General features: G+C 40.5%; 2 protein-coding genes across 3 annotated transcripts; both read right to left on the reverse strand.

Annotated features, from left to right (window-relative positions):
- Positions 1 to 1,860: 1,860 nt before the first annotated feature.
- On the reverse strand, positions 1,861 to 6,648 carry fut9a (fucosyltransferase 9a; the record flags this gene model as incomplete). Its single annotated transcript, XM_080783116.1, has 3 exons — positions 6,519 to 6,648; positions 3,217 to 3,328; positions 1,861 to 2,951 (listed from the first exon to the last, which is right to left on the reverse strand). The coding sequence occupies exon 3, from the start codon at positions 2,941 to 2,943 to the stop codon at positions 1,861 to 1,863; it is 1,083 nt and encodes a 360-aa protein (XP_080639242.1). The 5' UTR covers positions 2,944 to 2,951; positions 3,217 to 3,328; positions 6,519 to 6,648.
- A 1,869-nt stretch (positions 6,649 to 8,517) lies between these two features.
- manea (mannosidase, endo-alpha) lies at positions 8,518 to 12,286 on the reverse strand. Of its 2 annotated transcripts, none has more exons than XM_080783484.1 (5): positions 12,009 to 12,286; positions 10,245 to 10,879; positions 9,811 to 9,920; positions 9,599 to 9,675; positions 8,518 to 9,421 (listed from the first exon to the last, which is right to left on the reverse strand). In XM_080783484.1, exons 2-5 carry the CDS (start codon positions 10,768 to 10,770, stop codon positions 8,788 to 8,790), a joined length of 1,347 nt encoding a protein of 448 aa, XP_080639610.1. In that variant the 5' UTR covers positions 10,771 to 10,879; positions 12,009 to 12,286; the 3' UTR covers positions 8,518 to 8,787. The 2 variants fall into 2 exon arrangements, with proteins under 2 accessions (XP_080639610.1, XP_080639609.1); XM_080783483.1 differs by having other exon boundaries at positions 12,001 to 12,286.
- Positions 12,287 to 14,029: the final 1,743 nt, after the last annotated feature.

The raw sequence follows: 14,029 nt of genomic DNA on the forward strand, positions 1-14,029 counted from the left end.
AACTAGAAGAATTATGTGGTTTCTGTACACAATGAGATTTCATTTCACATTGTGATGTAAGTAGTGTAAGCTAGCTGCAGAAAGCCACAGAAAAATAAACAGGAAAGTTTCGCCCCTCTCAGCTTCACTGCCTTGCCAAAGAACAGGATGGTATGAAGACTCAAGGAGTGTGTGTGTGTGTGTGTGTGTGTGTGTGTGTGTGTGTGTGTGTGTGTGTGTGGGGGGGGGGGGGGGGGGGGGTATGTGGGTGCTAGGGCTGTTAACATTCCTCAAAAATTCAATTTGAATATTGGTCTTAAAAATATTTGAATATATTCAAATATTATTATTATTATAATAATTATGAAAAAATGTCCCCCATAGAAAATGACTTATTGTAAAAACAGGATGGATACCAGTGGAAGTGGGACAGCACACGTGCTGCTCGGATCCAATAAAAAAGTTGATACATTGTTTTCTGGATTGTCCATGTCAAATAATCATAAAAGATATATAGAATATTATTTCTTATATTCTATTATTTTTATTTATTATTTTATTATTCTATTATTTTAAAAGGAATATTCTAAAATCAAATATTATTTTAGCAGCCCTAGTGGGTGCGTGTGTGTGTGCGCGTGTAATCCCATAGTGATTATCACTGCCAAAATTCACATTCACATTTTCTGAAGAGTTTCCCAACATGTGGGTAGATCTCAGCTTGACACATTTCTTAATTCAACGCCCATATGATAATATTTTCTTCCAATGCTTGAAAATACGTACATAAATATTCACGATTTGTTGTGAGATGGGAATGGAGAACATAACAATCCCACACAGAGACTGTGTGGTCACAGGTTTCATTATTATGTCTGTTTATATTGTGCTCTCATTGTTATTTTAGAATCTATGAGACATTTGCAGATCATAATCAGAGTGCAACATATTATTATGAAGAAGCGGAGGACCTTTACACTGCAGAATGATGGTATTATAACTCTGTCGTCCTTATAACATAAATAAATAAATACATTAGCAATATCTCTTTAAGCACATCTGTTCTGGTGTCACAAACTACTGGAATAATAATTTGCCTTACAGATTATGTCCCAGTCTGTCTTATTGTGTAAAGATACCAGTAGGTAACACTTGTTTGCAGTTTTGCAGTGCAAATGCCATTACAAATATGAAAAAGAAAGCTTGATAATTCCAAAAATATACAATATGTACATTTTACAGTAAGATGACCATTGAACTACTTTCACAAGTGGGTTCAGTAAACACTGCATAGGTTAATGCATCACTATTACAGATGACATAGTGTTTATCATAATAATGCCTCACTTCAATAAATATTACATAAATATTTTCAATCAGACAATTATGTCATTCCCACCTTCAAGCAAACACTATTTCAATGTCCATTTTGTATAATTTCATGACACGACGTGTGATGTTTACAAAATGGCAAAGAATGCAACGTGTATGTAACCTATTCTACAGGTATACATCCAGTCAAGCACACACACTAATGATACAAAAAGAAAATAGCAGCAAATGTAGTCATGTGTACAGATGAAGTGCAAAATACGATCCCAAACAGCATAACAAAAACATGAATTGGAACGGATACAAAATAAATAGGAACCATAAATTAATAACAATATGCAAAACAGCAAAATAAACTAAGGCTTAGAAAGACTTGCAAAAAGAAACAAAATTACAAAAAGAATGTCTCATTTGGGCCTCTGAACCAATAGAAAAATCATCATTCAGGATCACTGTCGAAGATGAACCTTCATGAGGACATGAAGGATAAAAACCTCAAAAAGCACTGCCCACAACCACAAAGCAAGCACTGCACAGCCCTTTGATGTATTATCCACCCCAATACCATTTGTCAAGGTTATTGAATGCCTTGTACTCCTTGTGCCTTCTCAGGTAATCACAAGCCAGGCATGTATGCTCTGCCCAGAAATAGGCCTTCTTCACTTTAAAGTGCCGTCGCCACTCAAAGTACCTCAGGTACAGTTCCTCATTTTTGTCCAAGAGCAGCAGGTAATCGGCCAGCTCCTTGGGCGAAGTGAAATCGTCCACATGGATAAAGGCTTCCCCCTGGACAAAGTTCTCATAGTTCTGCCTGGGTGGGCCGAGCACCACAGGCACGGTCCCTACAGACAGGGGGTTGTACAGTTTCTCAGTGATGTAGTCCTTGTGAATGGAGTTCTCAAATGCCAGATAGAACTTACAGCTGGCAATGGTGGGGAAGTAGTCTTGGTCAGAAATGTATTCCCCAAAGGCTTGTCCATACGCGTGGACCTCAATGTGTTTGTAGAGCTCATTGTAATACTTCACCCGCACATGGTCCGGGTTCCAGTTGCTCACTATCCAACAGATCAGCTTGCTTTTGCTGGGTGGAACAAAGTCGTCATCGCCATCCGCTGCCACAATAGACCCGTAAGGCACTTCAATGTCAGCATCCTGTCGGTAATTGAGAGTCAGGTTGAATAAGTTTTCGATCCCTGGGATCTGGGATGAGTGAGAGGGTGACTCCAGGTTCATCCATATCCACTTCTGGAAGGATGGTCGCTGTGGTGGTGGCAAGTTGGACAGGTCAGTGCAGATGTCTCGGTGATGGATGACAACCCCATCTGACTTGTTGTATAGGTTCCTGTCTGCTGTGATGACACAGCCGTCGATGTTGAACAGAGAGCTACAGACGCTGAGATCATAGGTCTGTCCGAAGGGCCACAGCCAAACCAGCACTGTGGTCAGGTTCTTGTCACTCTTGGTGGAGAAGAGGGTTTTCACCCCATCTGTGGATGTTGTGGACTCTATGGGACCTGATAGCCAGCTGGTAGAGGGTTTAAAGTACATCAAAAACAGAGTCACAAAGCATCCCAGTAAAAAAGTGGCAAGCAAAAGGGGTCGTAGAATTCTGTGGAAAGGTGCAGATGGCATAATCTGTCCTGCAAAGGAAAAAACAAGAATGGCTGTTAAAAATGTAAGGTATGTAGGCCTATGTCAAATCACATTATACTTTTCATTCAACATCAAATATGATTTGTGTTATCAATATATAAAGTAATAATACATTATATAAAGCAATAGTCTAGTATGATGTTTACTCTGCCAGCGCCTTGGAGGCACTATGCACTGTAAGATGCCATTGTTAATTTGTCACTAAACTCAGCTGTCAAACTGAATATGCGTTTATATGTTCATAATACAGACCTGGTGGATTTGACTTTGTGCTGAGATCGGGGTCATGGGTCCTACATTGGGTCGACGTTGAGCTCACTCTTCTCAGTGATACAATGTTTGTGGGAAATGTTGCCGGTCACAGCTGTTATAAGAGATCACAACCGTATATTATGCAGAATAATAATAATTAAGGATGCTTAATCAAACTCATTTTTGCTGTCTGGTTTCATGCCTCTTTTAAGTGAGGAGTGTGAGAGAGAAAGAAAGGGAATCAATTATGCTAGAAATGTGTGACATTGACCAAAACCAGCAGTCTAAAACATATACTGCCGGGGTCGGCAAGTAAGTTTGGTCTCGGGCCAAACTCTTTCAAAGACAGTAGATGATGGGCCAGAACACAATCAATGGAACATTTCGGACCTGGAACCTTATGTAATATAATAACTATATTGTTATAAAAGTTAATACATGTGTGTCGTATAACAATAGATAGAAAAACATGTGGAATAAAATGTTACAGGTGCATTCTTGAATGTGACACTTAAGAGGATATTTAGTTCATCAAAAAGTTTCAAAAGAACATTTTATCTGGAGACAGAGAGAGTCATTCTCCTTTTGCAACAAGAACTCTTTCATAGTTCAATGTCTCTTAAAACGGAGAGAAACAATGTATCCCTACCCGGTTTCATGAATTCAATGCTATTGCTGTCCATATATACTACTTGGACTGTCAGTCAGCTATTGAAAAGTATTTACAAAAGAATTTGTCAGGCCAGCAATTATCGTTGGTGGGCCAATTCTGGCCCGTGGGCTGCCTGTTGCCTACCACTGATATGCTGTATGTAAATGGGACTCAAATTAAATTCCCTGTCTGTAACCCTGAGGTTACAGACTGTCAACATGTGAACACAACCCCTTACAAATCCAATTGATGCAAATGCATGTTCTAACTGGGTCAATTAACAAAGTTAAATAAATATGATTTAGCTGTGTAAATGAATAGTATGATTTACTTTCATATTCACTAATTGAGAATGAATATGGAGAATAAACAGTAAACACCACCAAAGCAGACACTTTGAGAATTAGTCTAGTGGAAGCCCCCCATATGGGTCCCATGTTAGACACAGAAATCTTGGTTAGTATAAACTTTTATGGTTCAAATGTCATCTATAGGCTTAGCAGATGAGATTAAGCGTGGTTGCTAAAAGTTGCACGTTGAGCAATTTGAGTAATTAGCATAATATGTGACCATAACATTAACATCCTGTATAATGCAAAATAATAATAAAATTCGTATCATGTGACATGTCAAACTAGGCCGGGTGTTTTCATGATTCTGAATCCATTCCAGCCAATGTGATGAGGTCAGCACATTTGGCTAACTAATGCTTGGAATGGATTCAGAATCATGAAACCCCCCTAGTTTGACACGTCACAACTTACATGCTACTTATACTTATAGCTACTTATTTTTTATTTCTTTGCCTTATACGGGTTGTTAATGGTATGGTCACATATTATGCTAATTACTCAAATTGCTCAACGTGCAACTTTTAGCAACCAAGCTGAATTTCATCCATTAGGCCTATAGATAACATTTCTATCATACAAGTTTATACTAATCACCATTTCTGGGTTCATGAAATTTCCAGTAGACTAAATACTGCCATCTTAAGGCTGGAGAGAGTAGAAAGGCTCAATGACTCTACCAAGTCTCTGGAGCTCAACACACCTGCATGTTGCATAAAGAGGCCATACAAGCAAACAGAGATGCCAAGTCTAGAAGAGACCTCGATAGACCCCATTTCACTCTATACCTCTTTGAAAAAGCTATAAATTACAACTGCAGAGTTTCTATAACTCATCTGTTCTAATTAGACCTACAAAATGGTTCACATAGAGCAATTGGACCTATTTCTGACAGTCCTGTTAGAATGCCATTCTCACACACTAGTGTACAAGGAGCTGTGAATTAGCAACAGAGTTCCATGTTGATGCTGTCAACCAGGGTCAGATTAATCTATTAACGCCCTTTAATCTCTTATGGTATCAACATATCAAATATTTTCATAATATAGGTAGGCCTACAAATCCTCAACATGACTTTCTGTATATTAGCAATAACCTCAGTGCTTTGCATAGAATGTGGCACACTGGCACTACATGATGTGTATAAGTAGCATATGTACAGTATGCTTGCACATAAAGGAGAAATGAAATTGTGAAAAGGCTATATAGTAGCCTATAGATAGTAGTGGCCAAAGTCAGACATAAATCTGCACATAAGGCAATGCTTTCTAGTGTGTTTTGGCATGTATGCAGTGAGTGAGGTCAGAGGCATAGGGTGTTCACTGTATAGCTCTCCCCTTTCCTTATAATTATGTCTGAACTGTATATCAACTGACACTAGAATAAGACACGTGTGAAGCCCCTGCCTTCATTCAGATTTTGAAAAAACTGCCTGGGTTCTGCCAAATGCATTGTGAGGTATTTGGGACACCGCATGGGTGAGTGAGTACTGTAGTCTGCAGGGCTACGTTGAACTGACCGAGAAAACAGAAAAATACAATTAGGTAGCATCAATCACGAAGGGGGGCACGCACGGGTGATTGCTTGAAATGGTTTTAATAGCCTAATTTAGTCTACATACATGTCATGATTGGAATATCATATGTACTAATTTATGCAAGGTATAAGAAATTATTTAATTTCAGGTTTCTATTTTATTCTTAAAGGAAGGCCAAAAGCAAGGCTTTCAAAAGGGCATCCCATCCAAGGTGAGAATAATTTTCGGGCACTATAGCGCTGAAGGTCATTTCAAAAGGCATGGTGGTAACCAAGGCGCATACTTAAAATGGGTGTCATTGTCGGTAGGCTATATGGCATTTAAGTTGATGACAATAAGAATGTCTGGCAGTGATTGCATGTTACCTACTGTATAAAAACGCCCTTTGCGCACCCAAGACGCGCACAATATAAATAATATGACAGCTGTGAAAAAAGTATTTGCGATTAAAACACTATCGCAGCAATTAACGTTATCTATATACAACGAAGAGTGACACAATCGATGTAGAAGCTTTTAATGATCCCATAGCTAGTAATGTGCCAGATCCCCAGCCCAAATAGCCAGTAGGAAAGAAAACCTTAATAGTAGCCTAGGCTATATTGGAAAATAAGCTAAGTCTATGAATTGCAATGCAAATAATAATACTAAAATTTAAATAAATCTAGCTATAATTTCTAATTAACATACGATGGTTTTGGTTGCCAAACATAGGATACTACTGAATATTGTGCCATGGAGTGCAGCGGAAAATAGCACTCACCATCTCGACAGACGTGAATATAAAAGGCATTTCGTCTCGTTTCCTCACAGAGCCGTTCTCTCATTCAAAGACACCTTGCAACATACCGAAGGTATGCGGAATCAGGATCGAACAAATGTTTATGCCGGTGGCCGAATTCGTTGGAATAGATTCAGATGAGCCCAGATCCATCGTCCTGATCCCGAAGCCGCTACCTTGCCATGAGAGTATGCGTTTCTCCACTGTCCATGTGTCCTCTATGAGTCTATTGCAAAGAATAATGGTTAGAAATTAGAATTCTAAATAGATGCACAACTGATGGCTATCTAATACACTCCTCCTGCCCTGAAGACCAAATTAATCGTGGTGTGTGAGGGCGCCATGTATGCTCAGGGATGTGATGCGATGTGGAATAATTCCCTACTGGCTGCCCATGCGCTACCTTGCTGTTTACCGACAATGCAGCTGCAGGCTGGAGCTCAGCCTCTGTGTGTAGGATGCTGTGATTTCGCGTCAGGCGCGCGTATTAATGTATTAATGATTTAATGTCAGACGTTATTCATGATGGGTTTACGAGATCCCCATCTAAAAAGGACTCAAATTATTTACACGCTGGCGCATTTTATTAGAGCATTACGTAAAAATGCTCTCTCTCGGCCAAACGATATTTAGTTTGTCTCTTTAATGGACATGTTCTGACAGTGGCTGTGGCTCTGGACATGATTGATGAAGCAGCCTATTTGGACAGCCTGACATTTGTCCTGGGCTGTCCCGCAGACGTGGCTGTTTGCATCGCAGAAGATGTTGTTTGTGGGCAGTCCTTGATGAATCCTATCTCTCTACCATACTGTAGTGGTGCTTCTTCAAGCAAGCGACGAGCTCTGAGAACAAGATGACAGCACTGCAGTCAGTGTCACAATTTCTTAGGTTTAGCTAGTATTAAACACTCATAACAAAAATATTATAGTATTAACGGTATAATCTTAGGGTATAATACCTTTGCACAAGCCATACGTGACCGGATCTGTCATAATAGAAAAGTATAGATGAAGCAGGTGGGAGAGCCACAATTGGGAATAGGGACAACTATAGAAAAAATGTTCTAATTGCATTGGACGGTTCAACAGTGCCAATGTGGCATCGGGTGCAGTACTTAGTTTAGACTTGGTTAGAGTCATTGGTTAGACCAGTCATTAGTCCTACATCTACAACCTATCTCAAACCCTCACCCTAAACCTAACCTCCCACAGGGCAGCACACCTAAACCTAACCTTAACCCATGTCTAACCAATGACTAGTCTAAACTAAGTATGCACCCCTGTGGCATCCTGTATCCTTGTGGGCCTGTAGAACGGAGAGCACCTGGTGTCAGAAACGCATATCTACTGTATATGCTTACACAACTTAAAGAGGATTTTACAAGATTATGTACAGAATAGATACTGGGGTGTGGGACAATCCTCGTGTATATAACACTTCAAATCAAATGTCAACTGACAGGCACATGCAGATAGGAGCCAAACAGTGGCCAAGCACCTGCCACTTTCCTTGATATGCACATGAATATTACAGTATATAGAAAATGCCTCCTTTGCTTGCAAATCTTCTCTGATTTGATGCCTCTATAAAGTACAATGCAGGCTGTACTATCACATATCAAGTACATAAACACTGTATCTCAAGTTCAAGTACACAGACTTACTTAGATGTACATGGACAATTCATAACACTTACTAATACATCTGATTTCAGCAGGAAAAGGGACTGATGCGCTCAACTTAAATAGCCAATATCTTCAGATGGATCATGGATGCCACTGCCAACCAAAAGGCACATGAAAGCAAATTAAGTCATCTGTATTTGCAAATAATGTAACACTTTCACGTATGCACATGATGCCCAAAATTGTGAAAGTGGTACCAAAAGTCTTTGCACAGCCCTGTCAACTATAGAAAGAAAATAAACAGAAGAAAACTAAGAAAAAAACAGATGTTTGTGTATTTTCTTATATGTAGGGAAAAGTTTATTGATGACCTCAGATTAGTTGTAGTCAGAATTTACATGTCCATGCACAATTTATGCTTGTTGTTGATGAAGGAAATATATATCAGTGATGATGAAACCTAAGCATTACCTCTGCATGGCTGCCTTAGAGATGCATTGTGATGTAAAATTTAAAAATACTTTAAATTGTGACTTCAAGCGCAAAACATAATTGCATAGTTCTGTCTTCTGAAATTATCTTCATTATAACTATGTTCATGCTTTTGTCCCCCTACCTGTCATTCTATCATTCTTGCCATCTCCTGCGCTCGCCACTAAATATTGCTGCCCATTTGTGAGTCATCTCCAGATAAACTGATGGCTTGTTCGGCGAGTAGTCTAGATACACAGTCTGACTTGTTTTTGGAACTGCCGTTTCTATTTGAGTCCCTTCATGCCATTCATTAAAAGATGTTATTGAGATGATATCAGGCTTGGCTTTCAAGGCAGCACTCAGTGCCGTTTCATAGTACTTCCCATTAATGCGGTTTCGGGTGTTTTGGAAGTTCCAGGGTCTAATACTCGTGTCAACGTACCCAGGGCCTACGCTAGGGACAAATATAAGATCGTTGACCTCGCAGAATGTTTTCATGGACTCCCAATTTCGATGCGTGGACCCATAGGAGAACCCATTGGTGGCAAAGTATGTATAGAGTCCATCAAAGCCAGCGGTCAAGATGTCCCTCTTGTGTTTCTCCTCGACCAGCAGGGCAATGAAGATGGCATCATACGGGGTATCCCTGATGCTGTGGCTCCCTGTGTGCTTTAGCAATATGGCCCACTGTTCAGAGTTCAGCAAGTAGGAGTCATACACATAGAACAAAGGCAAAAGCTTCCCAGTGTTTGTCCTGTGTCTGTAGAAGGCAGGGTGTTTTCCATAACTGAGGGAAGAGATACAAATAAAGATCATAAAATAATAATTTGAAACAGGATGAGTCATGGGAACAGATAGGCATATGGAGATAACTGTCATCACTGCTTTATATCTGAATAAATAAATCTGACTGTTTGGAACCAAATGGTACTTGATTTTAATGTGACAACACACTATTACTCACTTATCAATGATGTACTTGATGTTAGCCAACATTGTGGCCTCATTTCTCCCTTGGTATGGTTCGATGTGAAAAGCCACCTGTACTTAAACAAATTATGAACAGTGACAAGAATCTTGCCCGTTATTATTATATACGTATTAATTTATGTTCATGTTTCCAGATTTCATCAGATGTATGTCGAAGCCGACAGCTAACAAACACGACCCACACACCTTTATATAGTATTTAAGTGCCACATCCAGCAACAACGGCACAATATCATCTGTAGGCTCACCATTGTCGTCCTTCCTACCAGGAGGGTACCAGGAAACGGCAAGAACACCTGAAAAAGTATAATAAAAAACATTAAAAGGAGATGGTCAGTGACTACCCATTAGGGAACCATACTTGATTTCAGTGTGTACTTTCCAACAGCATGGAAACTCATTTTGGTACAAAGTAAAGTACAATAACATAACTATGAAGTATGAACATAAGCAGGAAACAAGTCCCTAGGACTTCTTTTGTTTTGTTATCCTTTTAGCCATAATATTTGACTGTACCTCATGCGGTTTACATTTCTGGCTAATAAAAGTATTCAATCAATCAATGAGGTATTGACTGGAGGAAGCCACGGTACACCACACATATTCTCTTGCTGCCTTACCAATTGCTGCTGTTCGCAGCTGCTGCATGTGAGCCTCTATAACGGAGGGGTCTTTGGAGCTATAAGCCCCCAAGGCTGGATAGAAGCTGGCCCCAATATCATCAGGTGGGCTGTGTCTCCCTTGTGGATATCCCTGGGCCACTTTGGAGTCCCAGTGAGGCAGCTGTGGGTGATCCCAGTGAATGTATTTGCCATCAAACTGTGGGTTACCATACCAGGTATAGTAGAAGACATGGAGGTTGTAGTTGGGAGGAGAGAACCTTCTAAGTGTAGCTTCCAGCTCTGCACCCGTATTCTCTGAGTGAGCAGTGTCTGTCATTTTGGTCCGATGAACGGCCTTGTTTTCTCTCTTAACTTGAATCTCATTCTTTACAACTCCTCTGATTTCTGGGAAGGGTTCAAGACTGTCAAAGTTGCCAAAAGGTGAATCCTGCAGTGCAAAGGACTTTAAGACCACTGTTACTATGAATGTGAGCAGCACCAAACCAATTAATGTGATGCAAGTTTTGCGCCTCAACCTTGCCATTCTTCAGTTGGCACATGAGGTTTTCCACAATGCACCGTCATGGGAACAGAAAGGGGCTTTTGGACAGACACAGTTCCACTGGAACTTGGCAGCTGGATCTTTGCTTGGCCTAGGGATATTAAACAAAATGTAGGTTGTAGAGAAAGAGAGAAAGTTGGTTGAAAACTGTAAGCACAAGATATGGACAAGTTTCATGGATGCAAAATGTACTATGGAGCTGGCCAAAATAAACAAAAGTAGGGATATCCCTAGATCTGATCCATATCCTTCTACTGCTTCTACCCCGCGCAGTACAAGGATATGGGACTTCCAATGTTAAATCTCAAATCGAAATCAGACCAGCCTCTCCTCTTTGGCGTAAATAAAAAGAACGTTTTTGCTACTCACCAAAACAAAGGCGGGTTGTGTCAATAGAAAGACTACTTTCCTTAGTGGAAGCACTCTGAGCCCCCCACCACACGTATAAACGGTACTTTTTGGCCAAAAAGGGATATTTTTTCACCGGAGGAAAAATATCCTCTATGAGGCAGTTCTCTGGGCAATATCAGTAGAGGGCGCAGCGGAGTAACTAAAAATGTTTTTTTTCCGGTGGAAACAAAATCCCTTTTTGGCCAAAAAGTACAGTTTATACGTGTAGTGGGGGGCTCAGAGTGCTTCCACTAAGGAAAGTAGTCTTTCTATTGACACAACCCGCCTTTGTTTTGGTGAGTAGCAAAAACGTTCTTTTTATTTACACTAAAGAGTAGAGGCTGGTCTGCATTCATGCGAGCGGCGGACGTTGATAGTAACATAGCTCTAATCTAATGCACGCATTAGAGCTATGGACCAGAGCTAGGATATCATATGCAATATGCACGATTAAATGAATAAACCCCCTTTGTTAACAGAATAAACAACAAATACATTGTACCATAAACATTATCTGATTAGCTATACAAATTATGGCAAAGGGCATAGCCAGTAATTTTGTCAAGTGCATTTACAGTTACTTTAATTGCCATTATCAATAGAATACACCCTATTTTCATTTTGAAGAAAAACACCTGCCAACTTGTGACAAGTGACTGAGCATTCACTATGCGAGTATCCTTGGCGAATGGCGAGTATGCGGAAGTTTGAAAAAAAAACAAAAAAAAAACAAGATAAGTCTAAACCCCTCACATTCCCAACAATTACCCACACATACAAACAGAAAACACATGAAATAATGTTACTTAAATAAAATTATACCTGCATACTTAGTGTGGCTGAAGGACGAACTTAGACCTGTCAACAACAGCTCAGCAAAATCTGCAGGTTATTGATTTTCCACTCGACACTGATTCATGCTATTGCTAAGCTATTTGTAGCATAGCGTGGCTAGCTTTAAGAATAGTCCCGTAAAAGGCCGTTTGTTAAATTAAACAGCCAGTGTATTAATATCGAGAAGTATAAAGTCCTCTTAATTTAGTGTAATATTTTCACTGCATGGGATGTTCGACCACAGTTGTGTACCATTCTGACAGCTGGAAAGAGCTTCCACTTCTATAATTGGTCACCGACGGTGTCGCGCGCACAAAATGGTAGATCTACAAGATCACAGCGCGTCGCATCGCGGGGCGTCGTGAGCTTGTAGATCCGCTATTTCCGGCCGGGCCAGAGGGACCGGGCGTGTGACGTCACGTTAAAGCTGCGTTCAGACCTACAGTCTATGGTTCAGACCTGCGCTAAAATCAGTGCGCAGTTGTATATCACAGATCTCTAAGCAGTTACCGCTACCTGCGGCTGCTTGTAACATAATTTATTACACAATACAGATCTGTAGTAGTTGTGCTGTCCCAGAGGTGCTGCCCATAACTCTTAGAGTATATATACTCTAAGCCATAACTAGTCAGCAACGATATCGCCCCCATTCGTTCAGGAGGGTACATTAAGCCTGCAGTGCAAGTCAACACCCCTGGTCAACACTGGTCGAAACTTCAAAACTTCATGTAAACGTTATTTTACCGTACTACGCACATAATACAGTACAGTAGCACACCACAGTGACCACACTATAATAACGCATTCATAAGACACCACCTGAATCAATACGCCACCAAAATAAGAATCCATAGGGTGTTGTGAAAACAAATTATTAAGTAAAACCTGTTAAAGTTTTTGGAAAAACCTTCCGTTTAATTGCATATTTTGACTGCGTATTTGGCACCTTCACTTCGACGTTTGCACGACGGACGGGAAATATAACGTAAGTTATCACTTTAACTTAGCTACTTTAAGTCAATTGTCACTTTAATAGCTACTTTTTCCCCAACAGGGAGTTTATTTTAATTTCAACTTTTCTATTGAAGTTATAGTCAAATTTGTGACACGACACCAAGAGGTGGCTAGCAATATTTATTTCTTTAATATTGCCAAATATCTTTCTTTCAACGGCTTTGCAATGTATGCTATGTTAGATTATTCAGAACATATTCACATAATGGTTATGACCTCTGCTCTGTTCTAGTGACAAACGATGATGGAGGCCACAGCTTCACTGCCAAAGAAGAAACCGAAACAAAAGGTTGAAAACAGACTAGCTGGAAGGATCAGGATCAGTGCCAAACCGGTCGCCCCTGTTCTCGGACCAGTACCAGTTAGTACCAGTGCAGCAGCGGTTGCAGACCAGACCCAGAGCCCCCCCAACCCCAACACACCTGAAGTTAATGAAGAGGTTAGCTATGGACCCCTATTTGATTTTTTTGAGTGGTGCCTTTACGGAGCTATGTGTGGCTGGGTAGTTGGCTGGGTGGCTGGGTATGAGCATGAAAACAGCATGGCTGTTTTTCACCACCTGTGCGCAACCTAACACACACAAACACACGTGCACATATTAACTGTATATATGATGATTCCGGGTGTGCCAGTACAGTACAGTAGAGGGACCCCCACATGGTAACTCATTTCTCTACCGTTTCGGACGTAGGGCGGCTTGCCGGAACCGGGCCGGCACCCTGGCCGTGGTCCTGTGGGTCTGGAACCTCCGGGGACCCCCACGCGGCGTTGCACCACTCACTTCACACGGGTGTGATTTTATTGTAATCTCGGGGTGGTTGGTTGATTGATTGATTGATTGATTGAAAATTGTTTTAACAGTTTATAGAATGGGTACAATTCAACAAAAGTACAGGTCAATGCAAAATCTGCTGAGGATAAAACACAGAAAAAGCACTAAAGGTGGTTGCACACTGGACACGTTTTTCGGAAAACCGATGGAGAAGCGCAGCTAAAAATCAGA

This window comes from Protomyctophum bolini (genome assembly GCF_963924005.1).
Source record: "Protomyctophum bolini genome assembly, chromosome: 15".
In the NCBI taxonomy this organism is placed as follows: domain Eukaryota; kingdom Metazoa; phylum Chordata; class Actinopteri; order Myctophiformes; family Myctophidae; genus Protomyctophum; species Protomyctophum bolini.

What these genes read in the sequence shown, in the direction of transcription:
- manea (XM_080783484.1), bottom strand. Translation starts at nt 10,770, where the DNA reads ATGGCAAGGTTGAGGCGCAAAACTTGCATCACATTAATTGGTTTGGTG. An exon ending in GCTGCGAACAGCAGCAATTG is followed by an intron (nt 9,921 to 10,244) that starts GTAAGGCAGCAA and finishes ATACTTTTTCAG; the next exon opens with GTGTTCTTGCCGTTTCCTGG. An exon ending in ATCAAGTACATCATTGATAA is followed by an intron (nt 9,422 to 9,598) that starts GTGAGTAATAGT and finishes CTCTTCCCTCAG; the next exon opens with TTATGGAAAACACCCTGCCT.